Source organism: Scyliorhinus torazame, chromosome 4, assembly GCF_047496885.1.
Source record: "Scyliorhinus torazame isolate Kashiwa2021f chromosome 4, sScyTor2.1, whole genome shotgun sequence".
Lineage (NCBI taxonomy): Eukaryota > Metazoa > Chordata > Chondrichthyes > Carcharhiniformes > Scyliorhinidae > Scyliorhinus > Scyliorhinus torazame.
In genome coordinates, this window is record NC_092710.1 from 190335031 (window position 1) to 190356583 (window position 21553).

The following is a 21553-nucleotide window of genomic DNA, read 5'->3' on the forward strand; positions in this document are numbered from 1 at the left end:
GCACAATGTTAAGCACTATTTGTGACTCCTCAGATACTGAAACAGTACATGTCCAAATATAGCAAGACCTGGACAAAATTTGTGGCAAGTAACATCTGTACCACACAAGTATCAGGCAATGACCATCTCCAAAAAGAGAGACTCTGGGGGGGAATCACATGATCTGAGCGTGAGAGCGGCTGCGGTTTTGCAAGCTCTGGCCCTGCTCATCTTTCAATCTTTGTTTTTACCCTCGTGAACATCTCTTTTATGTCTGTCTTTGGAGTGTATGTTTTTACTATGTACCAAGATTTGTTGGTCAATGTGTCAGCACTTTTGAGTCAAGTCAATATATTTTAATCCCTGTTGATTCGTGGCAGCTAGAGGGAGTTGGGGTGGGCCCTCGTCTTTGGTGGTGTAGCTGCCTTTGAGAGGTTTCCTGCACTTATGATACTGTGCAGACATGACAGATGATGGCTGCTAGCTAGCGATGAAGGTGATCCGTCTGATAGTCTTGGCTGTGAGGTGCAGGACGTTATAGTCCATTTTAAGAGTTGTGCCGCGTCTTTATGGAGATGGTGCAGAGACAGCATGGTCTCTGTTTGAAGCTCGACTCCGCACGGTTGAGTTCTTATTGCATGGCCTCTCGTCCATCCTGAGGAATTCAGCTGAAGACGAAGGCAGCCGATGAGGAGCGCGGTCATGCCTGGTGTCTCCAATGAGGTGGTAGAGATGTTCCTAGCTGAGTTTGATAACTGGCAGCCTTGTCTTGGGAGCCTTGATCTGGAGGCCAAACAGCTTTGATTCGATAGAGCACATTTAATCCCGTCTTCGAGGCCTGGGGTAGGCTTGAACTTCCAATCCCTGGTTCTGTGCGGTTCTGTTCCTGTTGTTGGACAAGAGGGGTTGGGGTCGCCTGAGCCGGCTAGGCCTTTCTCCCCTGCTAGATTCTAGGCAGTTGGCCGCCTGGGCTCAGCTGAGTCGACACGTTGGAAGTAATGAGGTTCGTGTTCCGATCGTTGGAATCCTTGGAAGGTGCTGAGGAATATTTAGTTTCAGATCCTTCTTTATCCTGGACGTTTAATTTCTTCTTTGCTCCTGTACGCCAGTGGAGTGGTCTTTGTCCTAAAGACTGCCTTGTTCCCTCCTTAACAGCACTGTGGGTGTACATACATGAGCAGTTTAAGAAGGCAGCTCAACACCACCTTCTCAAGGGCAATTAGGGATGGACTATAACTTCTGGCTTACCCACACCCAGTGACACCCTGTGAAAAAAATTGAAAGAAATCATTAAAATTGAGGATGTGGAAGAGGCCAGAATTGGAGGAGGTTAAAGAGGTCAGGAAGGATAAATTCATGGAGAAAACAAAAAGTTAGAGTTTAATCAGGAGCCAGTGTAAGCCAGTGAGCACAGGGCTGATAGGTAAACAGAACTTGGTGCCAGTTAGGACATGGGCAGCAGAGTTTTGGATGACCTCCAATTTTTAGAGAATGGAAGACAGGAAGCCAGTCAGGAATGCATTGGAGTCGTCAGGTGTAGAACTGACAAAGAAATGGATAAGGGTTTCAGCAGCACATGAGCTGAGGTAGGGGCAGATTTGGGTGGTGATATTGAGGAGGAAATAAGCAGTCTTAGCGATGACACAGATATATGGACAAAAGCTCATCTCGAGGTCAAATATGACACCAAGGTTGGCACAAGAACGGCAGTTGATACTAGCTTAGGAACTTAATATTTTGCAATACTATTACTTAAAAACATTTTTTAGAGTACCCAATTACTTTTTTCCAATTAAGGGGCCCAGTGTTGGGAGCGGAGGGTGCACATGAGGCTCTCTGCAATGGGCTGCAGGGCTCACTCGCGCCTGACACTGTGTCGCCCCTCACCCCCTCTGGAAGACTCCCGGAATCTGGCACATCATAAATGAAGGCTCTTTTGTTTTTCTGCCTCCGTAGATAGTTCAGGCAGTATCCTATTGGGCCCCCCTTGAACATCCCGACACCCTCCCTCCCCACCAACCTCCTTTCCCCTCTCTCCCCCCCCCCCCCCCCCCCCCCTTCCTTTCCCTTTTGGTACAGAGGCGAGGGGATCTGGTCTCTCCAGTGCAAAGTTTAGTGCTTATACCATTTGTTTTTTGTAGAAATGTGCTGTGAACTGTTCCCCGTACATTGGTACTGAAGGGAGGGTATCCTGTTTCTCCAACACAAAATTAGTGTTTGTACCGTTTGGCCTTGTATATATTTTTTACTGTTTTAATAAAAAGATATAGCCAATCCACCTACCATGCACATCTTTGGGTTGTGAGGGTGAAACCCACGCAGACACGGGTAAAATGTGCAAAATCCACACGGACAGTGAGTCAGGGTTGGGATCGAACCTGGGTCCTCAGTGCCATAGGCAGCAATGCTAACCACTGCACCACTGTGCTGCCTGCAATACTATTACTAAATATTTTTATTACTGTTGTGTAAATCCCGTAATATTAATGCATGAGTATTTGCTTGAGCTTCATACTGTGCTCTTTTCGAGGATTGTTTCATTGTAACTTCACATTTACAGGATAAAGGAGTTCAGTTCAATTTATACAACATTTTCCCTTGGTACAGTAAATTAAAACCGCTCCCTCAGAAAATTGTTGGCTTGACATTTCCGTAATTAAATTAGGCAGCATGTACTTCTTTGCTCTTGCTTTTAAAGTGTTGCTTCTTATATTTTTCAGCAAAACATCATGTCAATGGAAATAGGACAGTCGGTCCATTCCCTGAAGGACTACAGATGGTAATGTTTGGTAAGTTATTCTTGAAATTTAAGGTACTGTATGTTTCAATTAGATCATTCTGTCATAGAGTTAAAGACAAAGGATCATTTCTCAGGTTTGGCATGGTCCCTTCAGACAGTGCTTGTGTTACAGATTTTTTACACCGCCCCTGAAATAACTATTTATAGAAACCTTGTGCTCATTATAGAAACGCATTGACAAAAGTCTGTGCCCAGTATTTGTGGGGGATAAAAGTAAATTTGATGACAAGAGTAAGTAAGAACCTAATTCACGTTATTACTATTTAACATGAGGGTATTGAAGGAGTTGTGAAAAATCTAATTCACTGACCTGATGGAAAAATTGGATCAAAAATATATTTGCTGTGATTCCAGAACTACTAGTATGGCACAAAATGGGTGGTAAGGGTGTATAATTAATTTCTTCTTTGCATTCTTGAGCTGGTAGCCCTAGTGTAAGTTTAAATTAATATAACAAATTTCACACACAAGTAAAATGTCTGAGCCCACAATCTAAAAAAGACACAACTAACAGCAAGGGTGGGATTTTATTTCTTTTCCGGTACCCCAACATGGAGATGACGTCTGGATTCTGACTCGGCGCCAATGTGGAAATGCAAATGTGACACAACTTTGCTATGCAAAGTACTTAATTGGCTAAGGGTCGCGTATACAGAAGTACACTAGAATTAGGATCAGCAGTAGGCCATGGCTGATTTAATTGTTGCCTCAACTCTGTTATATTACCACGTCTGGTAATATGTTGTATTCTTTGTCCTTTTTCTCCAGAATGGCCCGATGTAATGTTGACAAAGAATATACTGTACCAATCAAAAGATTTAAACAAACTAATTTATTATTACACTACTAATTAAATGAAGTTCGCACACTCTACTGATTTTTTAGATAATAAAAAAAGATATTGAATCTGTACTACAGTATTCAATATTCTATCTAACTACTAACTACACTGTGACTTGACCTTGGGCTATATATCTCCAGTCAACTTTCATTCTGCTCTCCCCATGTTCTTCTCAGCTTCTCCCAGAATTCCCAGAGAGGCCGTCTTAAATACAGTGAATTAGTAACGCCCTCTAGTGTTTGATTTACACATAGATGCAATTATTAACCCTTCACTAGCCTGACTATATACATATCATTACAAACTCCACTTTCCTGTCTGCCTCACGTAACCCTTGACAACCTTGGCGATCAAAAATCCATTTAATGTTGCCTTGAATACATCCAATGATCAACCTCTACTGCTCTCTGGGAAAGAGAATGCCAAATACTAATGACCCTCTGAGAGAAAAAAAAACTTATCCTCATCTCTGCCTTCTCATTTGCTACTCAATTGGCAGCAGTGGATGCAGGAAGGATGTCAGGTTCAGCCAGAATAGGGCCCAGTTTAAAAGGCTAGTGGCAGCCATTGCTTAGGCTGTTGTTCAAGCATAAACTAGAATCACAATCTGAATAGAGGCCAGTTCATGCTGCAAATAGGCAATAAGCTCATTAACCTCCCAAAAGGGAAAAGGCAGGTTAATATCCTGGGTGTAGATCTAGTTAGCTCTGCCAGTAACAAAAGCCTGCATTTATATAACACCTTTGATATAGAGAACTCTCCTTGCAAAAATGCACTTTCACAGACTTCTTTAACGAACACAAAAAGGATTTAATAGCAAGGGTTGTTCAGCAACCTCATGGCTGCAGTTTGCTCCCTACATGAGAGGGCACCATCCCTGGGGTGATTTCCCACTCTGGGGGTCCCAATTGGACCCCAGGCCAAGTCACCCTTAATCTGCTGTGTTGTCCTTAAAGGGACAATCACCACACCCTCCCCCTTTAACTCCCTTACACAATCTTCAATAACTAAGTTACTCAGTCCAATTCTAACTAAATATTATATACATGAGTGGGCAAAGAATCTTTGAGGGTTTTATCTGGTTCTTGTAGAGTGGCATAATTCTGTAGTCTCAGCTGCTTCCACAGGATTGACATTAACAGGAACTGCAATAATGCACAGGCAGCTTATTACTACTTGCCTCCATGGAGACAGCAGTCTATAACCGGTCACTCAGGTATTTCGGTGCTTATGGGTTCGGAAACATTTCTTCACGACTGCTGACTGCTGGAGCATCTCTTCACCCCTCAAGTGATCCACCTGTTAATGAACGATCCGTCCCCCAACGTCCACTTGGTACGACAGGGGTTCGGTCTTAGAGATAATAAATCTGGCGATCTAACCTGATCCACTGCTAAAGTTTCATATTATGACACCATGGGCGGGATTCTCTGGCCGCACCCACGACCAGACATTCCCGCCCTAAGTCAATGGACCTTTACATGGTCCGCATCCCACCCTTGGGGATCTTGTGGTGGACGGGCCCATGCTAAATTGTCCCTTTGTGTCCAAAAGGTTAGGTCGGGACACTGGGATAGGGTGGAGGCGTGGGCTTAATTAGGGTGCTCTTTCTCAGGGCCGGTGCACACTCGATGGGCCAAATGGCCTCCTTCTGCGTTGTAAATTCTATGATTCTATGCAGGCACATCTCATCACAACACAACCAAGTCTGGTGTCTTGGCAGTTCTTTCACAATTTTGGACTCTCACGTGTGAAGGCATGGCTGTGTTATTCTGTTTCTGGCACTTGGGTCATGTGATAACGTTTTTTCTCTTTTCAGCATTTCATTTTAGCACCTTTTTCACCGATCATTTTCTCATATTGGTTCCTGTGCTTTTCCATTCACGTGACTATTTCAGCTTGTTCTGGTTCTGTAATCTCAGTTACTTTTTCTGTCTGAATTATTGCTTCTGCTGTTAATGTCACTGTTTTTACCTCTTCCGTTAATTTCTCATTGCCAAGTTTCCCTCCTTCAAGCTCCTATTCTCCCGATTCAACTCTTCACTGGACTTATTATTTCCAACTTGCATTTTCATGGAATTCAGCTTATTCTTCATTGTCTTGTTAATTTTTCCTTCTTAACTTTATTATGCAATTTTTTATAACTTTCCTTTACTTCCAAGTTTGCTGTTAGTCATTTCATTTTGTTGTTTTAATGTCCTCTCTGGAGCTTTAATTCTTTTTTGCCGATTCCTCTTCATGTTCAATAGTTCCTAGTTTTGATTGAAGTCTTTAATTTCTGTGTTTCTTCCGAGGGGAATCCATCAGGTTCTGACTGGAAGTATGCATTTCACAAATGGAACCTTCATTTCTACTTGTTTTAACTTGAGCCAAACCCTTTTGGCTTCACTGTCTGTGAGGTCTAGCTCTGACAAAGTGTTAACTTGTTTCCTTTCTGCAATTCACTTACTTTTTTTCAAACAATATTTTTATTCGCCACATTTTCATCATTTTCGCCATACAAAAATGAAACGGAAACAAAACAACCCCAACAGTATAAAACAGAAAAGAGAGAACCCGCCCTCCCACCCCCCACCCATCCATGCTCAACATTCAACGGCAACCAACTCCCAAAGTGCATAATAAACAGACCCCATGAATTGAAGAACCCCTCCTTCGCCCCCCTCAGCTTAAACTTCACCTTCTCCAGGGTCAAAACTCCAGCATGTCCCCCCCCCCCCCCGCTACGCCGAAGCACAGAATGGAGCAGCTGATCTCCACCCCACCACAACCCATCCACGAGCGATTAGCGAGGTGAAGGCTAAAACGTCTGCCCCCGCACCCACCTGCAACTCGGGCCAGTTCGACACTCCGGAAATGGCTTCTAGGGGATACTCCCGCTCCCTTGGGTGCAGGAAGCTCCACGGATCCACTCCTCCCATCTCTCTCATGAGCCCAGCCAGCGCCTTCGCCCCTGTTAACTGGGCCAGCGAGCGCGGCTGAGACCTCTCCACCCTTGACTCCTGCACCATATTCCAATTCTCTCTCTCTCTCTTTCCCCCCCCCCCCCCACTATTAACTCATGAGTATCCAAACCCGGAATGGCACCCAGTACCCTCTTCACAAACCCCGCATCGTCTCAGTTGGGGCCACATATGCCCGCCAGCACCACCAACCTCCCGTCTAGCACCCCCGTCACAATCACGTACCTGCCCCCCTGGTCTGCCACCGCCCTTACCTCACTCTCTTGCCCATTGATACGGCTAACCCTTACTGTCAAACCCCCAAATGAAAACCTGACTCATCCAACCCTTCCTAAGCCTCACCTGATCTTTCACTCTCAGGTGGGTTTCCTGCAGCATCACCACATCAGCCTTTAAACTATTTAAATGTGTATATACCCTTGACCTCTTCAACGGTCCCCCTAACCCCCTCATGTTACTATTCTGACAGGGACTCTCGCACCCCCCCACCGCTCTCCCCTATTCAAATACCAACTCCACCCCACTTCACCTCACGTTTTTGCTTCTCCCAACTCAGGACCTTTTCCTTAACATGGATCTTGTGGAAACAAATTATGACCATCCTTGGTGGATTGTTTGCCTTCGGCTTGGGCCTGAGCGACCGATGAGCCCTTTCCACCTCGTACTGAGAGGGTGCTTCCCCCAACAACTCTGCCAACATCTTCGCGAAGTACTCAGTCGACCTCCGGCCCTCCACCACTTCAGGCAAACCTACTATTCTTAAAAATTCTGCCGCCTCGACCTGTTCGCCACGTTCTCCACTTTGGCTCTGAGTCCTATGTTGGCCTCCACCACCCTCCGCAGCTCCTCACCTATCGAGGTGAACTGGCCACTGTGCTGCGACAGAGCCTCCTCCACCCCCTTCAACTTCTCTCCTTCCCTCCGTACCTCGCCCGATGACTTTGACACTGCCGCCTTCACTGGAGCCATCGCCTCCTCCACCAACTCCTTCATCGCATCCATCATCTCCATCACCTCCATGTGCCTCACGAATTGCCTCTCAAATACTCCAGACATCACCTCTGCCAGAGTCTGTGAAGGGCATGCCACCCAGTGATCCAGCCTCCATCATTTTCCTGCTGCCAGGCTGACCCATTCGCTCAATGGCAAACTTTCACTTGCCCCCTTCTATCCAGCGTTTATTTTTTGGATCTTAGACATTCAAAGAACAAAGAACAAAGAAAAGTACAGCACAGGAACAGGCCCTTCAGCCCTCCCAGCCTGTGCCGACCATGCTGCCTGTCTAAACTAAAATCTTCTACACTTCCGGGGTCCGTATCCCTCTATTCCCATCCTATTCATGTATTTGCCAAGATGCCCCTTAAACGTCACTATCGTCCCTGCTTCCATCACCTCCCCCGGCAGCGGGTTCCAGGCACCCACTACCCTCTGTGTAAAAAAACTTGCCTCGTGCATCTCCTCTAAACCTTGTCCCTCGCCCCCTAGTAATTGACCCCTCTACCCTGGGAAAAAGTCTCTGACTATCCACTCTGTCTATGCCCCTCATAATTTTGTAGACCTCTATCAGGTCACCCCTCAACCTTCTTCGTTCCAGTGAGAACAAACCGAGTTCATTCAACCTCTCCTCATAGCTAATGTCCTCCATACCAGGCAACATCCTGGTAAATCTCTTCTGCACCCTCTCTAAAGCCTCCACATCCTTCTGGTAGTGTGGCGACCAGAATTGAACACTATACTCCAAGTGTGGCCTAACTAAGGTTCTATACTGCTGCAACATGACTTGCCAATTTTTATACTCTCCCTGCCAATGAAGGCAAGCATGCCGTATGCCTTCTTGACTACCTTCTCCACCTGTGTTGCCCCTTTCAGTGACCTGTGGACCTGTACACCTAGATCTCTCTGACTTTCAATACACTTGAGGGTTCTACCATTCACTGTATATTACCTACCTGTATTAGACCTTCCAAAATGCATCACCTCACATTTGTCCGAATTAAATTCCATCTGCCATCTCGCTGCCCAAGTTTCTAAACGATCTAAATCCTGCTGTATCCTCTGACAGTCCTCATTGCTATCCGCAATTCCATCAACCTTTGTGTCATCCGCAAACTTACTAATCAGACCAGTTACATTTTCCTCCAAATCATTTATATATGCTACGAACAGCAAAGGTCCCAGCACTGATCCTTGCGGAACACCACTAGTCACAGCCCTCCAATCAGAAAAGCACCCTTCCATTGCTACTCTCTGCCTTCTATGACCTAGCCAGTTCTGTATCCACCTTGCCAGCTCACCTCTGATCCCGTGTGACTTCACTTTTTGTACCAGTCTGCAATGAGGGACCTTGTCAAAGGCCTTACTGAAGTCCATATAGACAACATCCACTGCCCTACCTGCATCAATCATCCTGGTGACCTCCTCGAAAAACTCTATCAAGTTAGTGAGACACGACCTCCCCTTAACAAAACCGTGCTGCCTCTCGCTAATACGACCACTTGCTTCCAAATGGGAGTAGATCCTGTCTCGAAGAATTGTCTCCAGTAATTTCCCTACCACTGACGTAAGGCTCACCAGCCTGTAGTTCCCTGGATTATCCTTGCTACCCTTCTTAAACAAAGGAACAACATTGGCTATTCTCCAGTCCTCCGGGCCATCACCTGAAGACAGTGAAGATCAAAAGATTTCTGTCAAGGCCTCAGCAATTTCCTCTCTTGCCTTCTTCAGTATTCTGGGGTAGATCCCATCAGGCCCTGGGGACTTATCCACCTTAATATTTTTTAAGACGCCCAACACCTCATCTTTTTGGATCTCAATGTGACCCAGGCTATCTACACACCCTTCACCAGACTCAACATCCACCAATTCTTTCTCTTTGGTAAATAGTGATGCAAAGTATTCATTTAGTACCTTGCCCATTTCCTCTGGCTCCACACAGATTCCCTCCCCTGTCCTTCAGTGGGCCAACCCTTTCCTTGGCTACCCTCTTGCTTTTTATGTACGTGTAAAAAACCTTTGGATTATTAGTTCTCCTGACTCCTTGCTTAAGTTCCTTCCTATTTTCCTTATATTCCACACAGGCTTCGGCTGTTCCCAGCCTTCTAGCCCTGACAAATGCCTCCTTTTTCTTTTTGACGAGGCCTACAATATCTCTCGTTATCTAAGGTTCCCAAAATTTGCCATATTTATCCTTCTTCCTCACAGGAACATGCTGGTCCTGAATTCCTTTCAATTGACATTTGAAAGCCTCCCACATGTCAGATGTTGATTTACCCTCAAACATCCACCCCCAATCTAGGTTCTTCAGTTCCCGCCTGATATTGTTACAATTAGCCTTCCCCCAATTTAGCACATTCACCCGATGACCACTCTTATCCTTGTCCACCAGCACTTTAAAACTTACTGAACTGTGGTCACTGTTCCCAAAATGCTCCTCTACTAAAACTTGTACCACCTGGCCGGGCTCATTCCCCAATACCAGGTCCAGTACCGCCCCTTCCCTAGTTGGACTATCTACATACTGTTTTAAGAAGCCCTCTTGGATGCTCCTTACAAACTCTGCCCCGTCCAAGCCCCTAGCACAAAGTGAGTCCCAGTCAATATTGGGGAAGTTAAAGTCTCCCATCACAACAGCCCTGTTGCTTTTACACCTTTCCAAAATCTGTCTACCTATCTGATCCTCTATCTCCCGCTGGCTGTTGGATGGCCTGTAGTAAACCCCCAACATTGTGACCGCACCCTTCTTATTTCTGATCTCTACCCATATAGCCTCACTGCCCTCTGAGGTGTCCTCCCGCAGTCAAGCTGTGATATTCTCCCTAACCAGTAGCGCAACTCCGCTACCCCTTTTACATCCCCCTCTATCCCACCTGAAACATCTAAATCCTGGAATGTTTAGCTGCCAATCCTGTCCTTCCCTCAACCAGGTCTCTGTAATGGCAACAACATCATAGTTCCAACTACTAATCCAATCTCTAAGTGCACCTGCCTTACCTGTTATACTTCTTGCATTAAAACATATGCACTTCAGGTCATACGTCCCGCTGTTTTCAGCAACATCTCCCTGTCTGCTCTTCCTCAGAGCCATAGTGGCCCTATTCCCTAGTTCTCCTTCAATTTTTTCACCTTTTGACCTATTGCTCCGATGCCCACCCACCTGCCATACTAGTTTAAACCCTCCCGTGTGACACTAGCAAACCTCACGGGCAGGTTATTTATGCCTCTCCAGTTTAAATGCAACCGATCTTCTTATACAGGTCACACCTGCCCCAGAAGAGCTCCCAGTGGTCTAGATAACTGAAACCCACCCACCTCCACCAGCTGTTTACCCATGTGTTTAGCTGCTCTATCTTCCTATTTCTAGCCTCACTGGCACGTGGCACAGGGAGTAATCCCGAGATTACAATCCTTGAGCTCCTGTCTTTTAACTTTCTGCCTAGTTCCCTGAACTCCTGCTGCAGGACCTCATGCCCCTTCCTGCCTATGTCGTTAGTACCAATATGTACAACGACCTCTGCCTGTTTGCCCTCCCCCTTCAGGATGCCCGCTACCCATTCTGAGACATCCTGGACCCTGGCACCAGGGAGGCAACATACCATCCTGGAGTCTCTTTCACATCCAGAGATGCGCCTATCTGTGCCCCTGACTATAGAGTCCCCTATTCCTATTGCTGTTCTGCGCATTGACCTTCCCTGCTGAACATCAGAGCCAGCCGTGGTGCCACTGCTCTGGCTGCTGCTGTTTTCCCCTGATAGGTTATTCCCCTCGACAGTATCCAAGGGGGCACAACCACTGGGGATTCCTGCACTGACTGCCTGCCCCTTCGGGTGGTCACCCATTTTTCTGCCTGCACCTTGGATGTGACCACATTTATATAACTGCTATCTATGACGCTTTCTGCCATCTGCATGCTCCTAAGTGCATCTAACTGCTGCTCCAACCGAACCATGCGGTCTGTGAGGAGCTCCAGTTGGGTGCACTTTCTGCAGATGAAGCCATCCGAGATGCTGGAAGCCTCCCGGACCTGCCACATCTCACAGTCAGAGCACTGCGGCCCTCTAATTGACATTGCGTTCATTAATTAGTAAATTAAATTTAAACTTAAAAAAAAAGTTACTGTTAACTATATGTTTCCTAGCACTAGATTTCTACTACAAATGTAAAAGCTAAATACAGTACTCTCCGATCTCTGGCTTAGATACCCCTCTAAATTATGATTAAGTAATTAATTATATTTAATTAGTTTAACAATGTTTAATTTTTAAATTTAGTGCAGATTCCCTATCAGCCAATCAGGTCACAGGTTTCCTGTGATGTGACTTTTCCCTTTTTTCCTCGCCCCCAGTCAGATCACTCAGAATAGCAGAATATCTATCCCTTACCTGTTCCCAAGCTGCTTCCCGGTTCTTTCTTGCTCCCGAAAATGAAGACCGCTGGAACCTGGGGGTAAGATTTTATATCACCTACCTCCCCAGGGTGCTCCCTGGTTTTCTTTCTGCTTCCCGGAATGCACTCTGGATCTCTCCCTGCTGATTACCAGTTACAAAGCCATACAAAGGAAACAGAACAAAAAGGGAAACACAACACCTCCTCCCACTCCACGCCAAATTACCACACTGCCCAAATTACCAAGTTCCAATTCCTACTCTGGCTGTGTCTCCTTCACCTGCGCAAAGCTTACTGAGTGCCCTTTCTGTCTGTCTTTTATACAGAACCCAGCTGAACAAGATGAGTCACACTATTTAAGCTTCAAACAGAAGAATACAATGTACACCCTTGTGCCTCAGGTGACTGACAGATAACTGCCTCTCAGTAATTAGGGTGGGGGCAGCTTCAGCCAACCAGACACTGAGCTAGACACTGACCTTTTAACTGAAAAACAGTTTTGAAGATTTGAATTCACCACTTACCTCTTTAATTACCACCCTGCCCAAATTACCAAGTTCCAATTCCCACTCTGGCTGTGTCTCACTCACTCAGGCTGTGCCTCCTTCACCTGTGCGCTTTCTGTCTGTCTTTTATATAGAACCCAGCTAAACAAGATGAATCACACTATTTTGTGACTATTCCCTCACCTTCCTTATGTCTTCCTGCACCATTCTTATTCAAAAACTGCGCTGGAACTGGGCATTAAACTCCAAAAACCAGAAACTCGAGCAGGAGCTACCCAAATTGCGACTTCCAAATACATGCCGCCACCGGAAGTCCCTTCAATTCACTCATTGCCATTCTTTTGTGGTCTTCCCTTGCCCTCCTTCTGGGGTCTTTCATTGCCCCCCTTTCTGGGGTCTTTCATTTCTCTCCTTCTGGAGACTTTCATTTATCTCCTTCTGGGGCCCTTTGCTTCCTCTGTGGGGTCTTTGCCACCTCTTTGAGGTCTTTGCCTCTTCTTTGAGGTCTTCCATTGCCGATGGACTTTCTTTTTTTTGAGAATTACCATCTATTGGGGTCTTCTCTAATTTTCCTATCCATAGCCATTTGTTCTTTGTGGTTGCTGCTTGAAGTGCATTGCCACTTTAAATGTATTACCTCTTTAAGGGTATTGCCACTTTAAGACCGTCATCCTTTTTCCCCCTCAGCTGTCAGCAGCTGTTGGCTTTCTCTCTGTGTTTATCCTGCACTTTGGGAGTTTTTAAAAATACATTTTGAGTTCCAAATTTTTTTTCCAATTAAGGAGCAATTTAGTGTGGCCAATCCACCTACCCTGCACATCTTTTGAGTTGTGGGGGTGAAACCCATGCAAACACGGGGAGAATGTGCAAACTCCACACGGACATGACCCAGAGCCGGGATCGAACCTGGGACCTCGGCGCCGTGAGGCAGCAGGGCTAACCCACTGCGCCACCATGCTGCCCCGCACTTTGGGAGTTTTGGCACGAACCTGACTGCTCTCTTTTTGAATTTATATAAACTTCCACTTTTACTGAAGGAAGGAAATTTCAGCCATCTCCTGAGTTTTTTTTTTCTCCATCTGGACCTTTCGAGAGTCTGCTTATTTCCCCTTTTTTTTTTTGATATGACAGTTTTTGTCTATTTTATTTGTTCATGGAATTTGGCTTCGTTGGCTGGGCCAGCATTTATTAACCATCCCTGAGGACATTTAAGAGTCAACTACGTTGCTGTGGATTTGGACTCGCATGTAGGTCAAATCAGGTAAGGACGATAGATTCTGTATTACTCATTACTCTGACAGTATCTCAATATCTGGGTCTACTCGCCCAAAATGGGGCATTCTGGTGAGTATTTGTTTTCAGACTTCCATTAAAACAAGATACTCCTAGGTGCCAGGCCAGAGGCAGTGTCAAAATAATCCCATGCTAATTGCCAGATGTAAAAATGCACTTTCAGAGACTCCATTAATGAACACAAAAATGATTTAGTGATGAGAATTGTTCAGCAGCCACGTGGCTGCAGCTAGGTCCCCACAAGTCTCCTGTCTTAGAGGGCCCCTCACTTCACCCCCGGGTGCTGTGTTGCCCTGGGCGGCATGGTAGCATAGTGGTTAGCACTGCTGCCTCACTGCTCCAGGGTCCCAGATTCAATTCCGGCCTTGGGTGACTGTCTGTGTGGAGTCAGCATGTTCTCCCCATGTTAGCGTGGGTTTCCTCCGGGTGCTCCGGTTTCCTCCCACAGTCCAAAGATGTGCAGGGGATGGGGCACACCTCCATCAACGGCCTCTTTAACAGTGGGTGCTCCCCAAAAGGTTTGGCCAGTTAGGTGCTTACTCAGCCTTTCCAATTTCCTTCTGCCCAAACGCCTGGGCCTCCCCTCCCCTCTCCACTCTGAGACTCCCAAATTACCTGGTCAAGAGCTCCCGGGACCGAGCGTCTGTAGACTGTTTGTCGTCCCAGTCTGTCCACTGCAGTTTCAGGCGCTGCCGACCGATCAGATTGGCTGAATAAAGGGCAGAAGTCCAGCCTCTAGCTAATTAATGCTCATTGGAGCGTGAAATGGCTGCAGGACAGGCAGTATCGGCGACAATGTGTTCACCGTTGACTGCTTGGAAGGTGGGAAGGGAAAGTCCACCATCTGTAAAATTCTGCCCACAGTCTTTAAATTAGCCTGGAGACCCAGGAGGCCCTTGTAGGTAAGTAAACGCAAGTTTATTTTAGTCATAGAAAAGGGCCGCTTCGGCAGTGTACACACAATAAGTCCCAGTCGGAATCCAGAATGCCGGTCCCTGTCTGGGCCGGCTTTTACACAGCTCTGTATTTACATAGCTTCTGCCCACTGGTGTGGAAGCTCATATTCCACCAGTCCCACAGGGAGATCAATTAGGGTATCCCCGTGGGCCGCGTGATAGGAAAGATGGCAATTTTGGAGATTCAGTGTGAGATGTTGGATAGTGACGGGAAACTCACCCCAGATCCGATCCACCTAATTTATATTAAATGCACCGAAAATGATGGACTAGGTAGTACCGCCAGACACTGCAGCACTGTAGGAGGATTGAACTGCTGATCTGAATCCACTGAATGCCCACCACTAGTGTCTTTCTAGGATAAAACAAAATTAGTTGCAAGCCTGATATGTTTTCAGCTGAGGGGGCAGGACCTGCTGAGGGGGCAGGACCTGCTGAGGGGGCAGGACCTGCTGAGGGGGCAGGACCTGCTGAGGGGGCAGGACCTGCTGAGGGGGCAGGACCTGCTGAGGGGGCAGGACCTGCTGAGGGGGCAGGACCTGCTGAGGGGGCAGGACCTGCTGCGGGGGCAGGACCTGCTGCGGGGGCAGGACCTGCTGCGGGGGCAGGACCTGCTGAGGGGGCAGGACCTGCTGAGGGGCAGGACCTGCTGAGGGGGCAGGACCTGCTGAGGGGGCAGGACCTGCTGAGGGGGCAGGACCTGCTGAGGGGGCAGGACCTGCTGAGGGGGCAGGACCTGCTGAGGGGGCAGGACCTGCTGAGGGGGCAGGACCTGTTGCGGGGGCAGGACCTGCTGCGGGGGCAGGACCTGCTGCGGGGGCAGGACCTGCTGAGGGGGCAGAACCTGCTGCGGGGGCAGGACCTGCTCAGGGGGCAGGAGCAGCTCAGGGGGCAGGACCTGCTGAGGGGGCAGGACCTGCTGAGGGGGCAGGACCTGCTGAGGGGGCAGGACCTGCTGAGGGGGCAGGACCTGCTGATGGGGCAGGACCTGGTGAGGGGGCAAGACCTGGTGAGGGGGCAGGACCTGGTGAGGGGGCAGGACCTGGTGAGGGGGCAGGTCCTGCTGAGGGGGCAGGTCCTGCTGAGGGGGCAGGACCTGCTGAGGGGGCAGGACCTGCTGAGGGGGCAGGACCTGCTGAGGGGGCAGGACCTGCTGAGGGGGCAGGACCTGCTGAGGGGGCAGGACCTGCTGAGGGGGCAGGACCTGCTGAGGGGGCAGGACCTGCTGAGGGGGCAGGACCAGCTGAGGGGGCAGTACCAGCTGAGGGGGAAGGACCTGCTGAGGGGGCAGGACCTGCTGAGGGGGCAGGACCTGTTGCAGGGGTAGGACCTGGTGAGGGGGCAGGACCAGCTGAGGGGGCAGGACCAGCTGAGGGGGCAGGACCTGCTGAGGGGGCAGGACCTGCTGAGGGGGCAGGACCTGCTGAGGGGGCAGGACCAGCTGAGGGGGCAGGACCAGCTGAGGTGGCAGGACCTGCTGAGGGGGCAGGACCAGCTGAGGGGGCAGGACCTGCTGAGGGGGCAGGACCTGCTGAGGGGGCAGGACCTGCTGCGGGGGCAGGACCTGGTGAGGGGGTAGGACCAACTGAGGGGGTAGGACCAACTGAGGGGGTAAGACCAGCTGAGGGGGTAGGACCAGCTGAGGGGGTAGGACCAGCTGAGGGGGCAGGACGAGCTGAGGGGGCAGGACGAGCTGAGGGGGCAGGACCAGCTGAGGGGGCAGGACCAGCTGAGGGGGCAGGACCAGCTGAGGGGGCAGGACCAGCTGAGGGGGCAGGACCAGCTGAGGGGGCAGGACCAGCTGAGGGGGCAGGACCAGCTGAGGGGGCAGGACCAGCTGAGGGGGCAGGACCAGCTGAGGGGGCAGGACCAGCTGAGGGGGCAGGACCTGCTGAGGGGGCAGGACCTGCTGAGGGGGCAGGACCTGCTGAGGGGGCAGGACCTGCTGAGGGGGCAGGACCTGCTGATGGGGCAGGACCTGGTGAGGGGGCAAGACCTGGTGAGGGGGCAGGACCTGGTGAGGGGGCAGGACCTGGTGAGGGGGCAGGTCCTGCTGAGGGGGCAGGTCCTGCTGAGGGGGCAGGACCTGCTGAGGGGGCAGGACCTGCTGAGGGGGCAGGACCTGCTGAGGGGGCAGGACCTGCTGAGGGGGCAGGACCTGCTGAGGGGGCAGGACCTGCTGAGGGGGCAGGACCTGCTGAGGGGGCAGGACCAGCTGAGGGGGCAGTACCTGCTGAGGGGGCAGGACCTGCTGAGGGGGCAGGACCTGTTGCAGGGGTAGGACCTGGTGAGGGGGCAGGACCAGCTGAGGGGGCAGGACCAGCTGAGGGGGCAGGACCTGCTGAGGGGGCAGGACCTGCTGAGGGGGCAGGACCAGCTGAGAGGGCAGGACCAGCTGAGGTGGCAGGACCTGCTGAGGGGGCAGGACCAGCTGAGGGGGCAGGACCTGCTGAGGGGGCAGGACCTGCTGAGGGGGCAGGACCTGCTGCGGGGGCAGGACCTGGTGAGGGGGCAGGACCAACTGAGGGGGTAGGACCAACTGAGGGGGTAGGACCAGCTGAGGGGGTAGGACCAGCTGAGGGGGTAGGACCAGCTGAGGGGGTAGGACCAGCTGAGGGGGCAGGACGAGCTGAGGGGGCAGGACGAGCTGAGGGGGCAGGACGAGCTGAGGGGGCAGGACGAGCTGAGGGGGCAGGACCAGCTGAGGGGGCAGGACCAGCTGAGGGGGCAGGACCAGCTGAGGGGGCAGGACCAGCTGAGGGGGCAGGACCAGCTGAGGGGGCAGGACCAGCTGAGGGGGCAGGACCTGCTGAGGGGGCAGGACCTGCTGAGGGGGCAGGACCTGCTGAGGGGGCAGGACCTGCTGAGGGGGCAGGACCTGCTGAGGGGGCAGGACAGTTACGTGGCTGATCTCTGGAAGTTGAATAATGTACTGAAGAGCAAAATGTACCAGGCCAGTATTGGGCACATTGTAGCAGTGAGCCCCACAGAACGTCTGCTTTGGAGTAATTGTCTGCTGGCTTTCACGAATAGGGAATATTCTATGATGAGGAATGCAATTGCGAGGGAAGAGAAAAACCTTCCAAAGTAGGACAAAAAAAATAACCATTACATATTGCGGTTACAGCGTTATAGAGGCTGTTATGAGGCTAATGTATTTGCGCAAGTCTGCTTCAGGTGGATTTAAAATTCCCTAACCTTTTGTATCTAATCCCTTAAGCTAGTCTATAATTTTGTGATTTTCAGTGCTACGGCTATGTCTATTTATACAGGTAGAAATGTAGAAAGAATATTTATTATAATCGTTGATATAAATCATATTGAATAAGCCAGTATTTCTGTTCTGAAATCTGTTCAGGAACAAAGTGGGGTTATAATCATTTCTGACATGACATGAAGCTCATTGTTTAGGAAAACAATCATTGAGAAATTAAATTGATAACTCTCTTTCTGCAGTGCAAATCTGATTTAAGGCTTACTTTCAATACAGGAAATGTAGAGCTGAAAGATTCTATTTTGCTTGATAAAAAGTTGAACATTTCAAGGTTAGCAGTGCAATGGACTAGGTAAATTGTGAGAGATGTATATATTTTTCGAACTCCCAGCAAGCTGCACTGGAATAATTTTAAATGAGGCTGTAGTGGGATGTCAGACTGAACAAAAGGATAATCATCTCCTTCAGCTTTAGCTTGACTATGTCAAATTTGCACTGCTGACAGTCTAGCATTGCCAACACTCCAGGATTGTCCAGGAGATTAACCTCCTGGATACTGCTATGAGCAACCCAGGAGACAAAATCCAGGAGGTATTAAAACTTCTAATTTCCTTTGAACGCTGGTTTATTAGTTATAAAAGTATTGGTGTGTGATTTGGGAAGGTGCTGTGGATAATAGATTGTTTGACTGGGTGGGGTAATTGAAGGAGGAAGTTCATGGGAGGCACGGTAGCACGGTGGTTAATTAGCCCTGTTGCTTCACAGCGCCAGGGTACCAGGTTCAATTCCCGGCTTAGGTGACTATCTGTGTGGAGTTTGCACGTTCTCCCTGTGTCTGCGTGAGTTTCCTCCGGGTGCTCTGGTTTCCTCCCACAAGCCCCAAAAGGAGTGCTATGAGGTAATTTGGACATTCTGAATTCTCCCTCTGTGTACCCGAACAGGTTCAGGAATTTGGCGACTAGGGGCTTTTCACGGTAACTTCATTGCAGTGTTAATGTAAGCCTACTTGTGACAATAAAGATTATTATTATGTAATGAAGCCTCAAGGACATGTCCATAAAGAGTTGGCATACCTTAGCTGCCCTCATCCACTACTCACGGATCATCCTAGATGGCAAAGAAATTCCCAGCCTCCTTTGAATCTCTCTCTTTAGCTTGATATCTGCTTTTCTTTACACCCGAAATTGCTGATACCGTTATTGTTTATTGCACTGGAAATTTGAGGGTAATTGAAATGGTCAGAAAGAGCTGAAATTTCTGGGGGCATCATTAATCGATGAATGGGTGAGGAGGGGGAGGCGGAGGGGTGGCGATGGAAATGAACAGAACCCAGGAAATGCCATGAAGGTCATAGAATTTACTTGCAGAAGGAGGCCATTTGGCCCATCGAGTCTGCACCGGCCCTTACAAAGAGCACCCTATTCAAGCCCACGTATCTACCCTATCCCAGTAACCCCCACTTAACATTCTTTTGGACATTAAGGTCAATTTAGCATGGCCAATCCACCTAACCCGTACATCTTTGGACTGTGGGAGGAAACCGGAGCACCCGGAGGAAACCCACGCAGACACGGAGAGAACGCGCAGACTCAGCACAGACAGTGATCCAGCCGGGAATCGAACCCGGGACCCTGGAGCTGTGAAGCAACTGTGCTGACCACTATGCTACCGTGCTGCCCACAAGTGCAAGGAAAAATGAGAATTGGAGGTGCCGACGCCACAGGTGTGATTTTGGAAATATCTGGTCATAATGTGTTGTGTTTGTTTATTCCTGTCTCCATGAAGATCATGAAAAAAAAATAAAGGTAAAGGGTTGTCGTCACTGTAGTGTGAGCGGAGTCTTTCAGTTCACACAGGGGCTTTTGAGAGGCCTGTCAATACCTTCACTACTACTATAGTTTATTCATACATACCTTTATGGCAATTTCAGAATTTTGAATGAGCTAACCAAATTTCCAATAACTGCTTTAAAAAACTAAATAGCTGTAGACCAGCTCTATTTGGTTAACATTGATTTTTTTTTTAAACTGAAGTAATTCCTTTCTGAAGTGATCTAAAATTTTGAAAAATGATTGCCGACTTACGAATAAAAGTAGGTCATCACAAGCTTCATCACAAAGAATTGTGTAAAGGATCTGAGTCTTTCTACATTAATATGTGGAACAGATTACCCTGAGTCATGTCATAATATTCTAGAATTGTCTTTGCAAATACAGCATAATCTTATAGCCTGCCAAAGATATTGTAAATGGATATTAAAATGTTGCCTTCCTGAATAAATTACTCATACAAATTAAACATAATTTAAATTTTCAGTTCCAAGGATTAAGCTTGTAATACTTTTTTTTTTTAAAAGGCAAGATTCCTTTCTGTTGATATACAAACATATCACAAATTCTATATATTTGGTTGGTGAATAATTTTGTTGTGAAGACATTTTTCTTTTTTAAGTTTTAGTTTTTTAAAAACTCTGAACACACAATATTGGAGACGTTCCTGAAGCGGGTCATCTATTATTTGTCTGGGAAGAGCTTTGTGTGTATCCTGATGCACTGCAACCATTCCTTAAATTAATACGGATTGACGTTGGATGAATCCACCTTCACTCCCAGCAAATGGGGAATAAATGGAAATTTTAATTTTCTGGTGAAAAGTTGAATTTAACTCTAATTAAAGCATCATTATGGATGTGCAGACTAAGCGGATTGGCCATGGTAAATTACCCCTTTTGTGTCGAAAAGGTTCGGTGGGGTTCCTGGGATAGGGTGGGGGCATGGGCCAAGGTAAGGTGCTCTTTGAGATGGTCAGTGTAGGCTCGATGGCCAAATGCCTCCGACTGCACTATTGGAATTCTATGAGCATTCTATGAACATTATCGCATCTAGTGCATTTAAGAGTGTGCATCATATACCCGGCACTATAATTCATACCCTAGCATTTAAAAATGTGGATGTAATTTCATTCTTATTGGTTTAGCCTGGGAGAGCCCACCAGGTGGCATTACGCGACGTTTGTGTGAACCAGGGCTAAACGGCGCCATGGCGAGTTCTCTCAGGTGAGGGAGAATCAGGCAGTGACATATTTAAATTAACCTAATGACTCACTTAAATATATAAATCTGGATCTCGCCCAGTGAGGGCGAGATCCAGATCGCAATGTCTCGTGAGATTTAACGGCCTTGTCGCGTCACGGAGTCGGGCACGATGAAGCCGTTCGATCGCGCCCTTTATTTAAAATATCTGAGGTCCTTGGTTGAGCCCAATAAACTATAGTCACCAGGTTTGGAACTTTAAAACACAAGGAACTTTTTATTACGTACAGTATTATAATTGAAACAGAAAATGTAACTATCTACTACCCCTTTCCCAACCCCCCTTTCTAACTCGCCTAAATATCTGCCTGTCTGTCTGTCCATCCGTCTATCCATCCGTCCGTCCGTCTGTCTATCCGTCCGACCCAACTATCTATCCACACACACCACAGAGGAGAAAGGGTGGAGAAAAAGGAAACAAAATATTAATAAAGAAAGGATAAGGATCTCTGATGCATTGGGATGACTTCCAGTCAATGTCTTTCTGAAGTTCAGGCTTTTGTGTTGGCCCTTCCTTCCAGACTTAAG

At 48.1% G+C, this 21553-nt stretch overlaps 1 protein-coding gene across 2 annotated transcripts in view; it reads left to right on the forward strand.

The window, feature by feature from the left end:
- Positions 1-21553, forward strand: part of msraa (methionine sulfoxide reductase Aa) — a 576857-nt gene that overhangs the window by 245447 nt on the left and 309857 nt on the right. For both annotated transcript variants that reach the window (XM_072499028.1, XM_072499029.1), the window contains exon 2: positions 2700-2768. In XM_072499028.1, the coding sequence (XP_072355129.1) occupies positions 2700-2768 (69 nt within the window). The remainder of the gene's footprint in view (positions 1-2699; positions 2769-21553) is intronic.